Source organism: Oncorhynchus nerka, linkage group LG20 (assembly GCF_034236695.1).
Source record: "Oncorhynchus nerka isolate Pitt River linkage group LG20, Oner_Uvic_2.0, whole genome shotgun sequence".
Classification (NCBI taxonomy): domain Eukaryota; kingdom Metazoa; phylum Chordata; class Actinopteri; order Salmoniformes; family Salmonidae; genus Oncorhynchus; species Oncorhynchus nerka.
In genome coordinates this window covers 74,076,644-74,100,040 of record NC_088415.1, presented here as the reverse complement: position 1 = coordinate 74,100,040, position 23,397 = coordinate 74,076,644, and the positions used below count along the sequence as shown (strand labels likewise).

The window sequence follows — 23,397 nt, the reverse complement described above, 5'->3', positions numbered from 1 at the left end:
AATGCAGCTAACCGTCTTTTCCTTTCAAGTTTAACTCAATGTTCCTTTAGCACCAATATTTACTCTGATCCACTTTAAAGCTGGAAAAACGTCCATCTCAGATTCCCTCATTACCTCTTCAGCTGCTAAAAATGGAAAATCTCTAGCTGCAGCTTTATTTAGAAAGATCCTAACAGTGAGTCATCTCCCAAATCAATGCACCATAAAACAACCTATCCCTATAAACTGCATGAGCATATACCAACATCTCTCAACCTTTTGTATGAAAGCTGAATCTCCAGATTAACTGGCACAAAATCACCAGACGAAACAGCCTTTGAAAAGAACTACAGCCAGAACTACACCACAGAATTAGACCATGCATGGCTGCGTGGTGATTGGCAATATAGTTGCAGCGGTTGTGACCATATTGGAGTCCTACCTGTCGGCCGGATCTTCGAATATCCTCTGCAGGCCTGAAGAGACGCTGCCGCTGATATTGTGTGAGGAGCTGTTGTCCTGGAAGCGTCGGAGCTGTTGCTGGATGGGTGTGGGGCTGGACAGAGAGCGGGCTATGTCCCCCAGGATGCGGGGCAGGGGGCCCAGTTTGGCTACGGTCGCCTGCAGGAAGGAATTTTCACCCTGGGTTGCACGTTACCATGACGAAGGCAGCAGCACCAGGCCACGTCACCCAGTATTGTGGAATGAGGATGGCAGAAGGTTTGGAGGACAGAGGATTGGCAGGTTGGTTTGTTGGTTGGTTGGCAATGAGAAGCACCATAATGCATTGGTGTTGTTGGGACAGTGTAACCATGGAGACACAGTGTGTGTCAGGCAGAGTAGAAGGGTGGAGTGGAAAAGGAGGGAGGGGTGGGGACAGTAGAGGTAGAAAAAAAATTGAGGAGAAAACATAAGGAAATGAATACATTTGGGGTAAAAAAAATAAAACAACACATGCCACTAAATAACAGCCATTCCAAACACAAAAACATGCATCAAGGGCAAACTAATGCAGAAGGTTGTGAGGTAAGAATAAGATGTAGGGAGTATTGAAATGAATACTGTAAAAAAAACTAGGGTTCACAGAAGAATAAACATACAGTTCCTTCAGAAAGTATTCACACCACTTTACTTTTTCTAAGTCAAAACTGTAACTAGGCCACTCAGGAACATTCAATGTTGTCTTGGTAAGTAACTCCAGTGTATATTTGGCCTTGTGTTTTAGGTAATTGTCCTGCTGAAAGGTGAATTTGTCTCCCAGTGTCTGTTGGAAAGCAGACTGAACCAAGTTTGTTTCTTTTTATCTTAAAAAAAACTCCCTTGTTCTTGCCGATGACAAGCATACCCATAACATGATGCAGCCAACACCATATTTGAAAATATGAGAGGTCCTCAGTGATGTGTATTCGGGAAATTAAGTAAATTTCTTTGCCACATTTTTTGCAGTAATACTTCAGTGCCTTATTGCAAAACAGGATGCATGTTTTATAACTTTTTTTTGGTCATTTTTGTTAGTATTGTGGAGTAACTACAATGTTGTTGATCCATCCTTAGTTATCTCATATAACAGCTATTAAACGCTAACTGTTTTAAATCCCTGAATTATTTCATTCCTCTCCATCAACTAAGAAGGGTGCCAGTATTTTTCTTTGTGACTGGGTGTATTGATACACCATCCAAAGTGTAATTAATAATTTCACCATGCTCAAAGGAATATTCAATGTCTGCTTTAAAAAAAACATCTGCCAATAGGTTCCCTTCTTTGCGAACCACTGGAAAATCTCCCTGGTCTTTGTGGTTGAATTTGAAATTACCTGCTCGACTGAAGGACCTTACAGATCATTTGTATGTGTGGGGTGCAGAAATGGGATAGTCATTTAAAAATCATGTTAAACACTATTATTGCACACAGAGTGAGTCCATGCAACTTGTGAAGCATTTTTTTAAATTATTGACTCAAGACATTTAAACTTTTCTAAAAACACAATTTCACTTTGACATTATGGGGTATTGTGTGTAGATCAGTGACACAAAATCTCAACATAATCCATTTTAAATTCAGGCTGTAACACAACAAAAAGTGGAAAAAGTCAAGGGGTGTGAATACTTTCTGAAGCCACTGTAGACATGTGAGATAATCAAACATGCATTTATAAATGAACAAACTCAGGGTACAGTGTAGGAGCCTTGCAGGATTAGGGTTAGGGTGAGTGGTTGCCAGGTGCAGAGAATGAGTGGGTGACGTTACCCTGCTTTAAATCTTCTAGAATCAACATTTACTTTTTTAGGGAATGTCATAGTGAAAAGCGTTAAGGGTAAAACCATCCTGGACTGTATAATTCATTTTCCTCTTCTCATAAAGTCACTAGCCCTTTAGCCACGAGAGGCTTAATACGCAAGTCAAATCAATGTGGTGTAAGCTGACACCACTTGATATCATTAGATCATAGCTAAGTCATATGATTAAGACCCATTTACCCACAAAACCATTACATTCAGCACTTTTCAGAATCATAAATGTGTTATTTTAGATTAATAGGCACTATAAAACTACCCTACAAGCCTGCAAATACTGTAGTGGAACAGAGAAGGAAAATTACGATAATTGTCGTAATGGTAGCACCACTGCAAGGCATCATTTGCCTTGCATATATCCCTAGTAAGGTGCACAATTAGGAGCCTGAACATGTAATTAAAGTACAGCAAGCATTCTGGTTCAGGCTTACTAACGATATGGCTCTGTCCCAAATGGCACCCTATTCACAAAATAGTGCACAACTTTTGACCTGAGCCGATTGACTCTGGTCAAAAGTAGTGCACTATAAAGGGAATAGGAAGCCATTTGAGATCCATCTGTTAACAGACGTACAGCACCAGTCAAAAGTTTGGACACACCTACTCATTCAAGGGTTTTTCTTAATTTGTACTATTTTCTACATTGTAGAATAATAGTGAAGAAATCAAAACTATGAAATAACACATAAGGAATCATGTGGTAACCAAAAAAGAGTGTTAAACAAATCAAAATGTATTTTATATTTGAGATTCTTCAAAGTAGCCACCCTTTGCCTGATGACAGCGTTGCACACTCTTGGCATTCTTTCAACCAGTTTCATGAGGTAGTCACCTGGAATGCATTTCAATTAACAGGTGTTCCTTGTTAAAAGTCCATTTTGGGGAATTTCTTTCCTTCTTAATGCGTTTGAGCCAATCAGTTGTGTTGTGACAAGGTAAGGGTGGTATACAGAAGATAGCCCTAATTGGTAAAAAACGTAGCCCTAATTGGTAAAAAAGTCCATATTATGGCAAGAACGGCTCATATAAAAAAAAGAGAAACGACAGTCCATCATTACTTTGACATGAAGGTCAGTAAAACCAGAACATTTCAAAATTTTGAAAGTTTCTTACAGTGCAGTCGCAAAAACCATCAAGCGCTATGATGAAACTGGCTCTCGTGAGGACGGCCACAGGAAAGGAAGACCGAGATAACTCTAATGAACGTATCCTCAGCAGCAAAGTTAACGGGACATCAGATTGCAGCACAAATAAATGCTTCACAGAGTTCAAGTAACAGACACACCTCAACATGAACTGTTCAGACACAATGTGAATCAGGCCTTCATCGCCAAATTGCTGCAAAGAAACCACTACTAAAGGACACCAATAAGAAGAAGAGACTTACTTGGGCCAAGAAACACAAGCAATGGACATTAGACCGGTGAAAGTCTGTCCTTTGGTCTGATGAGTCCGAATTTTAGATTTTTAGTTCCAACCGCCCTGTCTTTGTGAGACGCAGAGTAGGTGAACGGATGATCTCCGCATGTGTGATTCACACCGTGAAGCAGAGGTCGACTGATTAATCGGCAAGGCCGAATAATTAGGGCCGATTTCAAGTTGTTTTCATAACAATCGGTAATCGGCAATTTTGGATGCCGATTATGGCCGATTACATTGCACTCCACGAGGGGCCTGCATGGCAGGCTGACCACCTGTTACGCGAGTGCAGCAAGGAGCCAAGGTAAGTTGCTAGCTAGCATTAAACGTATCTTATAAAAACAATCAATCTTAACATAATCACTAGTTAACTACACATGGTTGATGATATTACTAGTTTAACTAGCTTGTCCTGTGTTGCAAATAATCATTGCGGTGCCTGTTTATTTATCATCGAATCACAGCCTTGGCGGTGATTTAACAAGTGCATTCGCAAAAAAGCACTGTCATTGCACCAATGTACCAAACCATAAACATCAATACCTTTCTTAAAATCAATACACAAGTACATTTTTTAAAACCTGCATTTAGTTAAAAGAAATTCATGTTAGCAGGTAAAATTAACTAGGGAAATTGTGTCACTTCTCTTGCGTTCTGTGCAAGCAGAGTCAGGGTATATGAAGCAGTTTGGGCCGCCTGGCTCATTGCGAACTGTGTGAAGACGATTTCTTCCTAACAAAGACTTGCCAGCAGCTCTTCGCAATGCTTGAAGCACAGAGCTGTTTATGACTTCAAGCCTATCAACTCCCGAGATTAGGCTATAGTGCCAATAAGAACATCCAATAGTCAAAGGTATATGAAATACAAATGTATAGAGAAAAATAATCCTATAGCAACTACAATCTAAAACTCATGTTAAAAGGAACGAACAGCTTTCATATGTTCTCATTGGGGCAGCAGGGTAGCCTAGTGGTTAGAGCGTTGGACTAGTAACCTGCAGGTTGCAAGTTCAAACCCCCGAGCTGACAAGGTACAAATCTGTTGTTCTGCCCCTGAACAGGCAGTTCCTAGGCCGTCATTGAAAATAAGAACTTGTTCTTAACTGACTTGCCTAGTTAAATAAAGGTAAAAATAACAAATAAAAATGTTCTGAGCAAGGAACTTAAACGTTAGCTTTTTTACATGGCACATATTGGACTTATACTTTCTTCTCCAACACTTTGTTTTTGCATGATTTATTTGAGACTAAATTGTTTTTATTTGTGTAATATATTAAGTTAAAATAAGTGTTCATTCAGTACTGTTGTAATTGTCATTATTACAAATATACATATACAGAAATCGCCCGATCAATCAATATTTATTTTCCACCATAATTTGCAAATAAATTAATTAGAAATCCTACAATGTGATTTTCTGGATTTTTTCCCCTCATTTTGTCTGTCATAGTTGAAGTGTACCTATGATGAAAATTACAGGCCTCATCTTTTTAAGTGGGAGAACTTGCAAAATTGATGGCTGACTAAATACTTTTTTGCCCCACTTTTTTGCCCCACTGTATACACACAGTGTGTGCAAATGGCATGAGGAGTTAAGGCAATAAATAGGCCATAGTGGCGAAGTAATTACCTTTTAGCAAATTAACACTGGAGTGATAGATGTGCAGATGATGTGCAAGTAGAAATACTTGGTGTGCAAAAGAGCCAAAATGTAAATAAAAAACAATTTGGGGATGAGGTCAGTAGATTGGATGGATTATTTACAGATGGGCTATGTACAGCTGCAGCGATCGGTTAGCTGATGTTTAAAGTTAGTGAGGGAGATATAAGTCTTCAACTTATATATATATTCAACAACTCAGCGATTTTTGCAATTTGTTCCAGTCATTGGCAGCAAATAACTGGAAGGAAAGGCGGTGTTGGCTTTGGTGATGACCAGTGAGATATACCTGCTGGAGCGCGTGCTACGGGTGGGTGTTGTTATCGTGACCAGTGATCTGAGATAAGGCGGAACGTTACCTAGCAAAGACTTATAGATGACCTGGAGCCAGTGGGTCTGGCGACGAATATGTAGCGAGGGCCAGCCGACGAGAGAATACAGGTCGCAGTGGTGGGTGGTATATGTGGCTTTGGTGACAAAATGGATGGCACTGTGATAGACTGCATCTAGTTTGCTGAGTAGAGTGTTGGAGGCAATTTTGTAAATCACATCGCAAAGTCAATCAGAAAGTTAAGGATCGGTAGGATAGTCAGTTTTAGGAGGGTATGTTTGGCGGCGTGAGTGAAGGAGGCTTTGTTGCGAAATAGGAAGCCGATTCTAGATTTAATTTTGGATTGGAGATGTTTAATATGAGTCTGGAAGGAGAGTTTACAGTCTAACCAGACACCTAGGTATTTGTAGTTGTCCATATATTATAAGTCAGAACCGTCCAGAATAGTGATGCATTTCGGGCGGGCGGGTGCGGGCAGCGATCGGTTGAAAAGCATGCATTTAGTTTTACTAGCATTTAAGAGCAGTTGGAGGCCATGGAAGGAGTGTTTACATTTAAGTCATTTAGCAGACGCTGTTATCCAGAGCAACTTACAAATTGGTGCATTCACCTTATGACATCCAGTGGAACAGTAGTGCATCTAAATCTTTTAAGGGGGTGAGAGGGATTACTTCATCCTATCCTAGGTATTCCTTAAAGAGGTGGGGTTTCAGGTGTCTCCGGAAGGTGGTGATTGACTCCGCTGTCCTGGCGTCGTGAGGGAGTTTGTTCCACCATTGGGGGGCCAGAGCAGCGAACAGTTTTGACTGGGCTGAGCGGGAACTGTACTTCCTCAGTGGTAGGGAGGCGAGCAGGCCAGAGGTGGATGAACGCAGTGCCCTTGTTTGGGTGTAGGGCCTGATCAGAGCCTGGAGGTACTGAGGTGCCGTTCCCCTCACAGCTCCGTAGGCAAGCACCATGGTCTTGTTGCGGATGCGAGCTTCAACTGGAAGCCAGTGGAGAGAGCGGAGGAGCGGGGTGACGTGAGAGAACTTGGGAAGGTTGAACACCAGACGGGCTGCGGCGTTCTGGATGAGTTGTAGGGGTTTAATGGCACAGGCAGGGAGCCCAGCCAACAGCGAGTTGCAGTAATCCAGACGGGAGATGACAAATGCCTGGATTAGGACCTGCGCCGCTTCCTGTGTGAGGCAGGGTCGTACTCTGCGGATGTTGTAGAGCATGAACCTACAGGAACGGGCCACCGCCTTGATGTTAGTTGAGAACGACAGGGTGTTGTCCAGGATCACGCCAAGGTTCTTAGCGCTCTGGGAGGAGGACACAATGGAGTTGTCAACCGTGATGGCGAGATCATGGAACGGGCAGTCCTTCCCCGGGAGGAAGAGCAGCTCCGTCTTGCCGAGGTTCAGCTTGAGGTGGTGATCCGTCATCCACACTGATATGTCTGCCAGACATGCAGAGATGCGATTCGCCACCTGGTCACCAGAAGGGGGAAAGGAGAAGATTAATTGTGTGTCGTCTGCATAGCAATGATAGGAGAGACCATGTGAGGTTATGACAGAGCCAAGTGACTTGGTGTATAGCGAGAATAGGAGAGGGCCTAGAACAGAGCCCTGGGGGACACCAGTGGTGAGAGCACGTGGTGTGGAGACGGATTCTCGCCACGCCACCTGGTAGGAGCGACCTGTCAGGTAGGACGCAATCCAAGCGTGGGCCGCGCCGGAGATGCCCAACTCGGAGAGGGTGGAGAGGAGGATCTGATGGTTCACAGTATCGAAGGCAGCCGATAGGTCTAGAAGGATGAGAGCAGAGGAGAGAGAGTTAGCTTTAGCAGTGCGGAGGGCCTCCGTGATACAGAGAAGAGCAGTCTCAGTTGAATGACTAGTCTTGAAACCTGACTGATTTGGATCAAGAAGGTCATTCTGAGAGAGATAGCGGGAGAGCTGGCCAAGGACGGCACGTTCAAGAGTTTTGGAGAGAAAAGAAAGAAGGGATACTGGTCTGTAGTTGTTGACATCGGAGGGATCGAGTGTAGGTTTTTTCAGAAGGGGTGCAACTCTCGCTCTCTTGAAGACGGAAGGGACGTAGCCAGCGGTCAGGGATGAGTTGATGAGCGAGGTGAGGTAAGGGAGAAGGTCTCCGGAAATGGTCTGGAGAAGAGAGGAGGGGATAGGGTCAAGCGGGCAGGTTGTTGGGCGGCCGGCCGTCACAAGACGCGAGATTTCATCTGGAGAGAGAGGGGAGAAAGAGGTCAGAGCACAGGGTAGGGCAGTGTGAGCAGAACCAGCGGTGTCGTTTGACTTAGCAAACGAGGATCGGATGTCGTCGACCTTCTTTTCAAAATGGTTGACGAAGTCATCTGCAGAGAGGGAGGAGGGGGGAGGATTCAGGAGGGAGGAGAAGGTTGCAAAGAGCTTCCTAGGGTTAGAGGCAGATGCTTGGAATTTAGAGTGGTAGAAAGTGGCTTTAGCAGCAGAGAGAGAAGAGGAAAATGTAGAGGAGGGAGTGAAAGGATGTCAGGTCCGCAGGGAGGCGAGTTTTCCTCCATTTCCGCTCGGCTGCCCGGAGCCCTGTTCTGTGAGCTCGCAATGAGTCGTCGAGCCACGGAGTGTTGTATGGCATTGAAGCTTGTTTGGAGGTTTGTTAACACAGTGTCCAAAGAAGTGCCAGATGTATACAGAATGGTGTCGTCTGCGTAGAGGTGGATCAGGGAATCACCCGCAGAAAGAGCGACTTCGTTGATATATACAGAGAAAAGAGTCGGCCCATGAATTGAACCCTGTGGCACCCCCATAGAGACTGCCAGAGGTCCGGAAAACAGGCCCTCCGATTTGACACACTTAACTCTATCTGAGAAGTAGTTGGTGAACCAGGCAAGGCAGTCATTTGAGAAACCAAGGCTGTTGGGTCTGACAATAAGAATACGGTGATTAACAGAGTCGAAAGCCTTGGCCTGGTCGATGAAGACGGCTGCACAGTACTGTCTTTTATCGATGGTGGTTATGATATCATTTAATACATTGAGCATGGCTGAGGTGCACCCGTGACCAGCTCAGAAACCGTATTGCACAGCGACGAATGTACGGTGGGATTCGAAATGGTCATTGATCTGTTTATTAACTTGGCTTTCGAATACTTTAGAAAGGCAGGGAAGGGTGGATATAGGTCTGTAACAGTTTGTGTCTAGAGTGTCACCCCCTTTGAAGAGGGGGATGACTGCGGCAGCTTTCCAATCTTTAGGGATCTCGGACGATACGAGAGGTTGAACAGACTGGTAATAGGGGCTGCAACAAGGGCGGCGGATAATTTTAGAAGGGGGGGTCCAGATTGTCTAGCCCAGCTGATTTGTACAGGTCCCGGTTTTGCAGCTCTCTCAGAACATCTGCTATCTGGATTTGGGTGAGGGAGAAGCTGGAGAGGCTTGGGCAAGTAGCTGTGGGGTTGCGGAGCTGTTGGCCTGGGTTGGGGTAGCCAGGAGGAAAGCATGGCCAGCCGTAGAGAAGTGCTTATTGAAATTCTCGATTATCGCAGATTTATCGGTGGTGACAGTGTTTCCTAGCCTCAGTGCAGTGGGCAGCTGGGAGGAGGAGCTCTTATTCTCCATGGACTTTACAGTGTCTCAAAACTTTTTGGAGTTAGAGCTACAGGATGAAAACTTCTGTTTGAAAAAGCTAGCCTTTGCTTTCCTGACTGACTGCATGTATTGGTTCTTAACTTCTCTGAAAAGTTGCACAAAGGGGCATGCTTATTTAAGATGGTGAGGAAATTACTTTTAAAGAACGACCAGGCATCCTCTACTGACGGGATGAGGTCAATATCCTTCCAGGATACCTGGGCCATTTCGATTAGAAAGGCCTACTCGCTTAAGTGTTTTAGGGAGCGTTTGACAGTGATGAAGGGTGGTGGTTTGACTGCGGACCCATAGCGGATGCAGACAATGAGGCAGCGATCGCTGAGATCCTGATTGAAAACAGCAGAGGTGTATTTGGAGGGCAAGTTGGTCAGGATAGTATCTATGAGGGTGCCTATGTTTAAGGATTTAGGGTGGTACCTGGTGGGTTCCTTGATCATTTGTGTGATTCAGGGCTTCTAGCTTCGATTGCAGGACTGCCGGGGTGTTAAGCATATCCCAGTTTAGGTCACCTAACAGAACGAACTCTGAAAATAGATGGGGGCGATCAATTCACATATGGTGTCCAGGGCACAGCTGGGAGCTGAGGGGGGGTCTATAACAGGCGGCAACAGTGAGAGACTTATTTCTGGAGAGATACATTTTTTAAATTAGAAGCTCAAACTGTTTGGGCATAGACCTGGAAAGTTTGACAACTTTGCAGGCTCTCTCTACAGTACATTGCAACTCCTCCCACAGAGCTGGTGGTGTGATGGTGCTTCGTTGGTGACACCGTCTGTGATTTATTTAGAATTCAAGGCACACTTAACCAGCATGGCTACCACAGCATTCTGCAGCGATACGCCATCCAATCTGGTTTGCGCTTAGTGGGACTATCATTTGTTTTTCAACAGGACAATGTCCCAACACACCTCCAGGCTGTGTAAGGGCTATTTGACTGAGAAGGAGAGCGATGGAGTGCTGCATCAAATGACCTGGCCTCCACAATCACTCGACCTCAACCTAATTGAGATGGCTTGGGATTAGTTGGACCGCAGACTGAAGGAAAAGCAGCCAACAAGTGCTCAGCATATGTGGGAACTACTTCAAGAGTGTTGGAAAAGCATTCCTCATGAAGCTGTGTAAAGCTGAAGTGTGCAAAGCTGTCATCAAGGCAAAGGGTGGTTACTTTGAAGAATCTCAAATATATTTAGATTTATTTAACACTTTTTTGGTTACTACATGATTCCATATGTGTTATTTCATAGTTTTGATGTCTTCACTACTATTCTACAATGTAGAATATAGTAAAAATGAAGAAAAACCCTGAATGAGTAGGTGTGTCCAAACCTTTGACTGGTACTGTATCACTGCTGCCCACTCCAAGGGCTTTACTTACCTTGTCCAACTGGGACACCACGTCCCACAGAAGTGAGTGGAGGACCGACAGCTCCCGTCCAAGGTCGATGTAACCTTCAAATCCCGGTGTGTTGGAGATGGTCTCTGGGTTGGAGATCTCTGTGAGGAAACGCATCATACCTGCCCACTCATGCTCCAGGAAGTCATTCATAAATGCCATGTACTCCTCTTTGTTGCCAAACCTTGGGACACAGACAACCAACATTTGTTTAACGTGCTTTCTACTTAACTAGGATTGGCATCTTGTGAACTTGTAAAAGTGATGAAATTAGTTCAGAGGAATTTAGTCCAGGGTGCGCACACAACCAACAATTAGGGTGTCATTTAAGACAGCCGTGATATGTATTCTGCCATGCTACCAGTAAACAGGTAAACCTACTTGGCGAAGTTAGCCAGGTTCTGAATGACCTTGGCGATGAGGGTGAGGGTACGGGAGGTGCGGTCATCGGGGTACTCCTGCATGAGGTTAAAGAGCGAGGGTGACATGATGGCGGGACAGAGGAAGCGGAGGAACAAGGAGGCGCTGATGAGGCGCTTGCTGATGTCCTGGTTCCCTCGGGACAGACACTGCTGCTTCCATGCTGCAAACACCTCCTTCAACTCCCGCGGGAACACACTGGGGAGGCAGAGGAGACAGTCAGGCTCCTTCTCAATTCATCCTCTCCCCTCACCTCCTTGTCAAAACGCATTGGAGAAGAATGTCTGAGGGGACCCTCTCCTCGAATATGGTTGAGAAGGACGCAAGGAGATCGAATGAGAGGAATTCCAATAAGACGAATTGAGACCACAAACAGCCTCAGTCATCACAAACAGACACATACCCCACCAAAAATAACCACCAGGTGGCAGCATGCACTGTACATCCTCACCATATTGAAGCCAAGACAGATGTTCCACCCAACTATATGACAATCTCTTTAAGAACAACAAGACTAAGCAATTACCCAGCCATCAATGTTTGCAGATTTTCTTCTTTAGTCACATTTACAAGGAGCTGGAACTTTTGACTTTCCCTAAGTGGAGGCAAACCAAGGCCCTTTGGCTATATGTGACTTTAAGGCCAGATTGCTGAGAGGCTGTTCTCACCAGTAGGAGTTGATGATCTTGCAGAAGGCCAGCTCGCAGCACATCTTCAGGTTGCTCTGGTGCTCAGGGAGCTCACTGGCAGAACACTTCCCCGGGTCCACCTCACAGATCTCATCTGACTCGTACAGTGCTTTGATAAACTCTCCTACAGTACCCAGGAGAAAACACAGACTGGGTTGAAGAACAGTAATACGCCATGGACAAAGAACATGGAACAGTTTGAAAACCGGTCTACCGCAGTTGTAGCACTCTTTGCTACCAAATGTGACGCTGTCTTCAGAACTGCAATTTGTAATGTTTACATTTGGGAGGTCCCCACTTTCTACAGTCTCTTCTATAATTAACCCTCCCCTCTCACCTAGTGCGTCGTGCAGGTACTTCTGTCCCACCAGTTTGAGGAACTCCTCTATGGCCTTGGTGGCCAGCGTGTTCTCTCTGAATATCAGGACATCGTGGTCTGCACACCGGTCCACCTCTGACATCACCAGGTCTGTCAGGAAGTCCTGGGGAGGAGGAGGATGATGAGGAGGAGAGCAAACTTTGACTGAGATTGCAATGTCTGCAGAGAAAGAAAAACTGCAGTATGGTACTTAATGTCCTAGAGGTGCTAATATTAATGTAGGCAAATAGATGGATACAAATGAATGGGATACCCTGATGAAGTTATAGCCAGTATAGGGAGGGAGGCACAGTGGGAGACGATGGAGAAGTAGTCTGTTCAGAGCAGAGATGAAGTTTCTAAAGTATAGGAATTACCTTGGCCCGTCCGGTGCTCTGTAAGATATGAACAAGGGTACAGGCCATCTCCTCCTTGTTCTTCACACTGATCACCGGCTCCAGAACAGAACACAGCATGGTGTAGTTGTTAGTGATGAACTCTGCAAACTCCTTATACTGCTCCATGGGCAGGATAGAGATGGTCTGGAAGCGGGACTTGATCCGGATCGACGGCCCTCCTCCTTTGCCCTTGCTGGTGGTGGGGGTGCTGACAGGGTACCACTTCTCCACAAACTGCCTCCCCGTCACCCCCCCGATGGGGATGTTGACCAGGCCCACGTAGTTGTTCTTGTCTTTCTTCTTCTTCTTGTCCACGTCCTTGTAGATGTGCACTGTGATGCTACGGACAGACGGCAGGCTGTAGAACTCAAAGTGTTCCCCCCAGAACAGGCAGTCAGACCGGGTCTTGCTGGTGGTGCGGGCATATAGAATGTCATCCAGGCACAGTTCACAGAAATACTTCTTCTTTGGAGGCAGGTCCTTGGCCTCGATGATCCATAGCCGGAGGACGTTCTCTGTTCGTCGGCAGTTGTCCTGGGAAGACATCGAATGAGTATTGAATCCCAATGAGGGAGGGGGAACATCGATCCTTAATAACACAGTACAACTAAACTGACATTGGTAAGAAAATGAAAGAAAAAGTGAAAAAGAGGAGGTCACTCTAGCGTTAAGAAAATGTAGACCCTATACAGTGCACTACTTTTGACCAGATGGACCCTGGTCAAAAGTAGTGTACTATATAGGGAAAAGGGTGTCATTTGGGACACAGTCTGTGGTCTCACCTTGTTTGGCTGGACCGTCCTCCTCAGGTTCTCCATCCATTTGTCTCTCTCTGAGGCCGAGGAGCAGCTGAAACACTTACTGCCCCCTGAGTAGGTCACCTGAAGAGGACAGAGACATAAGCATGATGAGCATAACTAAAGGCTTTTTAATGCATTACATCACCTAGGAGTCTATGTCTCTGTCCCAATCCACATGAATGCTGCCCTTTGAGGCAGGTTGGCAACAGGAAGCTTCTTTGTATTGAAGCGCAGTGAGCAGTCATTAACAAGTAATATTATATTTACAATTGTTTTATCAAAGTAGATAAACAAGATTTTACCTCGAAGCAGAACTCCTGTCCCAGTATGCTACTGTGGAGAGGCTTGACGTAAACATCTTCCTCCATTCCCAGGTCCAGGGCTTCTACTGCACTTCCCGGACTTAGCAGGGACTCGTCAGAACACGACTCCTTTAACTTAGGCAGCCCTCGAGATCTGGAAGACAAAAACATTGCATTTGGTTACAGTTTACAAGATGACTTCTTCATTCAGAGCATTCACAGCATGGCAGACAATCCTACTCTGAGGCGCTAAATCCCTAAATGTGTCAAAAGACGTTGGACTCCTCCGTTGACAAGTTGTACTTACCACGGCACAGATAAGAAATGGCCACTCGGAAGCTCTTAAACCAACACGCTGCAGGTTGGAGGACCCTAAGAAAATGTATACCGCATGTGATCCCAAAACACAACCAGCTGTTGTCTTTCTGTAAGACTGTAATTCAAGCTTTATCCACACTATTCCAGCAATAGCTCACTAGAACATTCCAGGAAGCAGTAATACCTACGAAAAACCATTGAACAGCCAGTTGAAGGAATATCTCCAGAGCATCTTTCTATCGGGATCTCATTCCACTCCTTCCCTTTCAGGACAGTTCTCTTCTCTTTTCAGTTGAAGCCCACCATCCTTGGTTCTACTGTCTTTACCATAGAATGATGAGGAGTTGAGACTATTTCCATGAAACTGTAAAAAGTGAAAGAGGACCAGCAGATACAATGCCTTTCCCTCTTCCTTTTGCAACTACCTTTCCTTTGATTCACAGGTGGTAAACGAGGACCTGGGCTGGCCCATCTGTTGGCCCCTTGAGCCTATTTCCATAGGAAAGCCCCTACAAGGAGACTTGACTCTCAAGTGCAGCAGCATGGGATGACGGAGGGAGGTGCTGCTGTGCTCACAAACACATTGGGAAAAAGTACCTGGGCTTTCCATCAGAGCACAATTCTACAGGTAGGGAGGAGAATGGAAGTGGTGCCGTTTAGCTTTCCAACTGGAAAATCATTCATCTTCAAAGTGCAACAACGACTAAATGCAACACCGCATGATAACTGAAAAATACATAATAACTAGGGCCGGGAAGATACCAGTATCGCAATACTCATTAGTGTCGTGGCAAGGAAACAAAAACAGACTTCACTTCTTTAGGAAAACAGCCATAATGTTGGAAACAAACATCATTATGTTGTCACATTTATTTAGTTTCCAAGCTATAGCAAACAATATTTTACATACAGCAGGTTTTTAAAGGATCAAAGACTTGTCTGCTTCGTGTTTTCATTTTTGCAATGTAAAAAAATAGAGCGACACTGGTATCATCACAGCCCTAATTCCAACACAAAAATAGACCCTTACATAACAGCCAAATGGTAGGAAAGGGAAATGTTCGTCAAAGGATAATCACTGACTGAATGTCTAGCAAAGTAATGCATGCTTATTAAAAATGCACAACACAAAATGTATAATATATAACAGCCACATAGCAATATAATAACAGTAAGCTTACATAATTGACATGTCAGATGACTTCTAAGAATCAGGGATCAAGAAATCTTATTCACTTTCATCCCTAGAGGATGGATACATGTACATGTGGTTTATTCTGAATTACAGGGCACCCTCGAGTGTGAGTGAGAGATTCCAGACAATCAATATTGTGTTTACGAGCTATCGAAGACAGAGAGACATTTCAGGAGGAAGTAGTCTGGAGGCATTATTGTAATAAAAAATAAAAAAAGATTTTGTCTGGTAAACTTTCCGAGAAGAGCGGCCAATCTTACTCATTCTTTTAGGGCCACTTAGGGAGACAAATCTAACAGTTAAAAGAAGAGACATTCAAAGTCCTTCTGAGAGGCCCTTTAAACATGATGTGTGTGTTATTATACCCATAGAATGGTCATTTGTCACAATGAGGTAGCAATGATTCTAAGTTTTGTATTTTCAGGCATATGGAGAATTAAGTTGTTATCCTGATACCATGTTGCTATTGGCCACAATAGCCTCGCAAAGAGTCATTATTAATTATCTGGCCCATGTCTGGGTTAAAGCATCATGGCCTACATACAACTATAAAACAACATCCTACCTACCTCACCAAGCCAAGCATCATCACAATACCACTCCTCATTACTTATCAACTCATCTCCTTAGAGGACAGTACTTGCATGAAGATGACCAAAAACCTACTATGGTTGCATTCCCAATGGCACCCTATTATTCCCTTTCCCATAGGTTTCTGGTCAAAAGTAGTGCACTATGTAGGGAATAGGGTCCCATTTGGAACACTACGTCTCATCTGTGCAACATCAGTATTTTTCCAAAGCATGATTGCTTTAGATCCCCATATATAAAGGGATAACATTTTCTGACGCCTACCACTGGAACAAGTAATATGAGTGCCAACAGAAGAGAGAGCAAGCCGACTCCTCTGTCCTTTTCTTTCAGTCTGTAGCCGCCTCACTGTTCACTAGCACACATCCATCAATTGTGCGTGCCTGTGTCTTCAGTCTGCTGCAGAGTGCATATGTGCCCCCGTAATCTTTTGGCATCCGCCTTCAACATGCAACATGCCTCTGCCTCGCCAACTGAATTATGTAAACCCAGATTAAGGGTTTGGGCGGAAACAGATCTGCCCTCTCAATCCAGCAAGGATTCCACAGATGTATGCAACAATGAAACTGACGTGATTCATTACCTGGGTATTTATTTACATCTGTACCTGTGAGTCATAGTTTTCCATTAAGTCGTAAACACATTGTGGGCGTACGCTTTGAGCCGTCTCATAACACTGTTTGGAGAAAGACGCATTATGTTGAGAACAATCTGTGTTTTATCAGCACAGAAGTAGAAAGCCTACATGCTGAAATTCATCACAGAGCACTTGTGGTGGAAAGAGTCTAAAGAAATGCATGTTCTCTCAGGGAGTCTAATCTTTTTCAAATGAGCTGCTGTCGTCATCCTCAAAGTCTTTTGAAAACTAATCAGGTTGCCTTTCTGAACGCCAGCCCTCACTATGTCCACTGCATTAGGATGGAAATCTGATACGTCCGCTGGGAGGAAGGAGAGGAACGGACTTAGCTCTGACCACACCACCACTCCTCAGCTCCTTGAATTAACAAAACGCTATCTGATATTGAACTAGTAGTACTTTCAAGCAGAATCACATACAATTCAACCTGGCATGATATTGCAAGCCGTAACTGCAGTTCATTTCTAAAATTAAGCCGGTTCAGATGGGACTAAAACAGTCTATAATTGTATGAAATAACAGATCACATTTTTACAGCGGAGGAGACATGTCCCATCTACATCAAATAAAAACAAAAGATAGGATTGTTACCAATCAGATCATTATAAATGTAGCAAACAATGCACTGGTCATTCGGCCCAGCATTATTTAACCAGGAGGAGACATGTTGCCAACAGAACTAGAATGACTTCTATTTCCATCATGCTGCCCTACCTGAAGCGCAGTGACTTTGGCAGGTGGGCATTCCTGGCCCTCCTGAGGAGTGACGAGGTGGCGCTGGTTGCCATGGCGGCCATGCTGATGCTGTAGTATGGTCCTTACTGGGAGTCACTGACATTAGTTAACGATGGCAGAAAGAGGCTGCAGCTCATCCTCACACCGACCATTATCCCCCAGTCCTGCTGGCTCTAAAGCCTCTAAAGTCCACTTTCACTACTCCGCTGGCTCACAGGTCAGACAGACGTCACCCACATGGGCGTACTGCCACACACAGTGACAGATGTCATGTCATCCCAGGGAAAGCTGACAGTACTCCACGCATGTAGCCTACCAGCTACCCACTAAGCCACTAGCATAAAGATAGATACAGTACTTCTCTATGGCCACTAGCCTGTGTTCATCACTAACTCTGTAGGCTACAATCTGCACAGTAAAGTCAGAGAGTGAGTGAGTGAGTATCTGTGTAATGGTACTGACGCTGCATATTCTGCCTGGCGCATGGAGCTGCATATGTACACGGGGTGACTCGGCCCTCGCCAGGCAGCAGAGAGACCAGCATGGGGGAGACTCCCTCCTCCGCCAGGCAGGGCCCCGCAGGGGGATGGAAGAAGGCGGGGGAAGGAAGAAGGTGGGGGCAGGCAGCCCCCCCCCCCCCTCAAACCAATACTGTTCAGCCAACTCACTGGAGCGTTGAGAACCCCAAACATATCAACATTAGCTATCCACTATTCAGACCAACAAGGAAGGGAGGGTAGCACACTGTAAACAAAGGATTACATCTGTCTGGGTCTGGGTCTCTCATGCATGAATACAACAATGCCTAATTCTACTATTATATTGACTGTATGTGAGTGGGGAAGAAAGCAGTCAGGTTTACAGTAATGCCATTATCTCCCAGGCTTATAATCCTGGAATTAAAGACAGATTTCTCAGAATAGCACTCAGGACTGATAATGGATGGGAACATAATGTAAGATGTGAGTTTCTTAAAAGGCTGTACAAACGCTGTATAAACCAGCACCTTGGTAACCAACCCCACGCAACAGACAGGGTATTACAGATGAATGTAGCAATTGCACTTTGTGATTCACACCACAATACAACACACACCACAGGAGAAACACTCCCTCTATCATTACTTTTGACTAGCCATCACACCCCCGCTCGCCTCTCTACATCTCCATGATCATATATCCATTAAAATCATCATGAAAGGACATCCATGACCCACCAGCAATGAACCACATAAGGAAGACCAAGAGGATATGTGGTGAAAATGAACGACCAAATGATGATCAGAAGCAGGAGCAGTCCCTCAGGCCTAAATCCACTCCCGGAGACGCAGAATTAAGACAACCAATGTGAATTGTCGATGCAGTTCCATGGTACTGAAAGGTGAAATATGGCAGGAGATCGAGTGAATAGCTTACCTGTCATTTTCTGGAGGTCTCAGGGAGGGCAGTCTGAAGCTGGTGTTGCGGTCCAGTTTGGTCTGACTCTTCGTACGCTTTACGGATCCCTTCAGTCGTTTGCTGAAAAACCCCTAAGGGTACAACAGAAGAAATTACTTTCAGGAGAACTGCTACACTCAGAGTCACACATGTTACTATGTCTGGCTGTGTGTCTACTGTGGGCACCAGTTGTTGCAACTAGTCTGTGTTTGCATTGGGAGAGGTGCTGTGGCAATGAGTGGCTAATGTGTCACACAGGTCATACTATATCAGGTCAATTTCAAACAAATGGTTGTGTAATGTGTAGGCTACATATGAACAGAATGACGTTGTGTACAACACTGTTCCTGTCTTAGACTTTTATACGCTCATTTTATGAATTAGTAGCTAATGTGAATGACCAGCTGACCACAATGACCAAGTTGGGGAATGAATTCCATTGTAATGCATTGTCATGCTCTGGTGAAACACGGAAAACTGAACAGCGTGTGGCGGGTTGTGAAACAACCCCACTCAGACCGAATACTATGACAATGTCAGAAAGAGTAGACACATTGAAACCAATAGGGGACTTGAGTCAGAGCTGGAGACAGATGACTAATACTGCGGTTATATGTCTATCACCCAATCACTTCCTTTAGCGTTTTCTGCTTGTTTTACAGTAACAGTTGAGATAACAAATAAAATATGATCAGGATATATACAGTACGCAATTGGTTATTTTATGACTTAACTAAATGGTTGAAAAAAAAGACATGAAGAGATCAGCAGGATGTCAGGGGCAGTGGAAACGTGTCACTAATTTGGCCATTGTGTGACCTTGACAGACATTTACATTTCACATTTAAGTCATTTAGCAGACACTCTTATCCAGAGCGACAGCAGAAGGAATTAGTCAGTCAGATATTGTATATCTTGGAAAAGAAAATCTATTGTACTCCAACTACTGTATAATGCTTACCCTGTATGTTGATATAGGATATGGTAATGCAACACTGAGTGCATATTGTGACCTCTATGACGGTGAGAGAGTAGAGTACTGCCAAGTCTGCACAGGGAAGCCATGTTACTTATTTACTTATTAGCAAAGCGGCAATAAACACTATGAAGTGCACTCCACTATATTAGGTGTTGAAACGCTGTGTAAAATGACTGACGATGACATACAGTACATGATTTGATGAGAAGAGAGCGAAAGAGAGAGAGCGAGAGAGAGAGAGCAAGCGAGAGAGAGCAAGCGAGAGAGAGCGAGACAAAAACAGAAAGAGACAGAAAGAGGCAGAGGGCGCGAGAGAGAGACAAAGAGACGGAAGGAGAAAGGGGGAAAAAGAGAAGGGGATAAAGAGAAGGGGAGAAAGAAAGGGGGAGAAAGAAGGGGAGAAAGAAAGGGGGAGAAAGAGAAGGGGAGAAAGAAAGGGGAGAAAGAGAAGGGGAGAAAGAAAGGGGGAGAAAGAGAAGGGGAGAAAGAAAGGGGGAGAAAGAGAAGGGGAGAAAGAAAGGGGAGAGTGGTAACAAGGGATCGTTGTACGTCCACAGAGAGGACAAGCACAGGAAGTCTTTGTCAGCTTTTCGACATTCTCATTCACCTTGGCAGTGTGGAGGAGGTGTCTTAAACAGCTCATTTTCAGTCAGAGACAACAGCAGCACAACCCTCTCCCCTCTGCTCCCCCGGGTGCCTGCATTTATAAAGCCTGTCGTGTCAGCACAACCGGACAGCAGCCTTCACTTTGACTTGGTCCACAAACAGCATGAGGTTGGAGGATGTTAGTTTCCATCAAGTAGACAGACGCTAGGCTACTTCGTATTGAGGGCTGGAAGTGCCTGTATTCATAAAGCGTCTCATCGTACGAGTGCTGATCTAGGATCTGTGTTGCCTTTCAGATCATCATGAATAAGATTACATGGACCTGATTTCATCTGCACTCTCCACTCTGAGACACAACCTGAACCTCTCTGACATTCCCATATCAGTGTGCAGGTAAAATAGCTAGTCTAGAAACTGACAAACAAAGAGGAGACAAACATGAGTCCCCTATCTGATGATGCTACCCACGAGACCCTTTGGTGAATCTGAAACTATCAACATGACAAAGTTTTCCTTCATCTATCTATAACAAAATGTTCTAAACCCGTAACAAGAAGTCTTATAAACATGCCAAAAGGTACGAGTTTCAATGATGCATTCCATGGCCTAATTCTTCTGGTTATAAATATCATCAGAAGTGTGCGTCTGCGTTTCCACAGTCCTTAGAGGCACACTCCCACGTCGTCTCGGATTAGCAAGCAGAAGTTTTCTAAAGATCTACATACCGCATCGTAACGTACCGCATCGTAACGTACCGCATCGTAATGTACCGCATCGTAATGTACCGCATCGTAACACTCTTACATATTTACTAAACAAAAATATTATTGAGATGGTTATAGACTTCTAGTCTACCTCTGAAAATTAGAGGAATGCTGATGTATTCTCAGAGAATCTGTGGCAAGACTAGTCTAGATACACCCATAGAGATCATAAAAATTACTTGTCTATACAGTGGGGCAAAAAAAGTAGTTAGTCAGCCACCAATTGTGCAAGTTCTCCCACTTAAAAAGATGAGAGGCCTGTAATTTTCATCATAGGTACACTTCAACTATGACAGACAAAATGAGATTTTAAAAAATCCAGAAAATCACATTGTAGGATTTTTAATGAATTTATTTGCAAATTATGGTGGAAAATAAGTATTTGGTCAATAACAAAAGTTTCTCACCCCGTGGGGTCAAAATGATCACAAGAACGGTGAGCAAAAATCCCAGAACCACACAGGGGGACCTAGTGAATGACTTGCAGAGAGCTGGGACCAAAGTAACAAAGCCTACCATCAGTAACACACTACGCCGGGACTCAAATCCTGCAGTGCCAGACGTGTCCCCCTGCTTAAGCCAATACATGTCCAGGCCCGTCTGAAGTTTGCTAGAGAGCATTTGGATGACCCAGAAGAAGATTGGGAGGATGTCATATGGTCAGATGAAACCAAAATATAACTTTTTGGTAAAAACTCAACTCGTCGTGTTTGGAGGACAAAGAATGCTGAACACCATACATACCTACCAAAGAACACCATACCTACTGTGAAGCATGGGGGTGGAAAAATCATGCTTTGGGGCTGTTTTTCTGCAAAGGGACCAGGACGACTGATCCGTGTAAAGGAAAGAATGAATGGGGCCATGTATCGTGAGATTTTGAGTGAAAACCTCCTTCCATCAGCAAGGGCATTGAAGATGAAACGTGGCTGGGTTTTCAGCATGACAATGATTCCAAACACACCGCCCGGGCAACGAAGGAGTGGCTTCGTAAGAAGCATTTCAAGGTCCTGGAGTGGCCTAGCCAGTCTCCAGATCTCAACCCCATAGAAAATCTTTGGAGGGAGTTGAAAGTCCGTGTTGCCCTGCAACAGCCCCAAAGCATCACTGCTCTAGAGGAGATCTGCATGGAGGAATGGGCCAAAATACCAGCAACAGTGTGTGAAAACCTTGTGAAGACTTACAGAAAACATTTGACCTCTGTCATTGCCAACAAAGGGTATATAACAAAGTATTGAGAAACTTTTGTTATTGACCAAATACTTATTTTCCACCATAATTTGAAAATAAATTCATTAAAAATCCTACAATGTGATTTTCTGGAGAAAAAAAATCTCATTTTGTCTGTCATAGTTGAAGTGTACCTATGATGAAAATTACAGGCCTCTCTCATCTTTTTAAGTGGGATAACTTGCACAATTGGTGGCTGACTAAATACTTTTTTGCCCCACTGTAGTTCTTTTGGTAATCCTATGGATGAACCCTCCTTAGCCCAACACAATAATGACAAGTACTGCTTCACTTTGAGGAGGAGACCAGAATGACATGAATCAGAATGTAGATGTATAGTATGAGACATGGTGGTACAACAAGGTTGATGGCAAATGGCACCCTATACCTTACATAGTGCACTACTTTTGACCAGGGCCCATAGAAACAGTGCAGTATATTCGGAATAGGGTGCCATTTGGGAGTCTCCATTAGGATGGGATAGGAAGACAGAATTTTACACACTGACTGAGCAGCTGAAAGCCCATGGCCATCACTGGAGCTCTGGGGAGTTTTAACAACGGAGATAACGCCTAACCAACTACAGGCTTGGCTCTGCTGTCTGTTCATGTGCTTCAAACAAGAGGAGATATCAAAGGATTATAAAGTATGGATTGAAACCACTTCAACATCAAATCATGAATGGTGTGCTAATTGCTTCAAACATAACAATTACTGTACAAAGACACTTAAAATGTCTAGTGTGTGTGAGTGTTTTTTGGAGAGGTTGGAATAAAGCAAAAGACAAGTTTCTGTTGGACATCGGTGTACTTTGGATAATAAACACATTTTCGAATCATAACAGAACTCACCGGTACTTTGAAAGGGGATGTGTTGGGTACGTCCAGGGATATGTTCTTCTCTGAACTCCCCAGGCCTGAGATACTCCGCCTTCTGGGGGACCTCTCAGCAGACACTTCTGTGGACAACAGAGAGAGAGAGCAGGGGAGAGGGAGGGAGAGAGACATTATACATTATTATTATTTTATTTTTTAAACAGTTATATTAACAAGTACAGGTCGGAATATGAGATGGGGAGATTGATGAGATACAGGAGGGAAGGGGAGTGATGGAACAGCTACCTCCAGGGGCATGTGTTGTCCGGGGGCAGCAGCACTAAACCTAGACCAGTCCCCAGCACGAGAGACATTAGTAAAGACAGCTAGCTGCCTTGAAACCTGGACTGGTGGAGG

At 44.4% G+C, this 23,397-nt stretch overlaps 1 protein-coding gene across 9 annotated transcripts in view; it reads right to left on the bottom strand.

The window, feature by feature from the left end:
* Positions 1–23,397, bottom strand: part of rasal2 (RAS protein activator like 2) — a 101,226-nt gene that overhangs the window by 10,078 nt on the left and 67,751 nt on the right. For 7 of the 9 annotated variants that reach the window (XM_029623750.2, XM_065005751.1, XM_029623745.2 and 4 more), the window contains 10 exons: positions 23,017–23,123; positions 18,566–18,678; positions 13,675–13,828; positions 13,355–13,453; positions 12,552–13,106; positions 12,154–12,298; positions 11,796–11,940; positions 11,089–11,325; positions 10,690–10,891; positions 422–621 (listed from right to left, as the gene is read on the bottom strand). In XM_029623750.2, the coding sequence (XP_029479610.2) occupies positions 422–621; positions 10,690–10,891; positions 11,089–11,325; positions 11,796–11,940; positions 12,154–12,298; positions 12,552–13,106; positions 13,355–13,453; positions 13,675–13,828; positions 18,566–18,678; positions 23,017–23,123 (1,957 nt within the window). The remainder of the gene's footprint in view (positions 1–421; positions 622–10,689; positions 10,892–11,088; positions 11,326–11,795; positions 11,941–12,153; positions 12,299–12,551; positions 13,107–13,354; positions 13,454–13,674; positions 13,829–18,565; positions 18,679–23,016; positions 23,124–23,397) is intronic. The other 2 variants (XM_029623747.2, XM_029623746.2) reach the window with 2 other exon arrangements.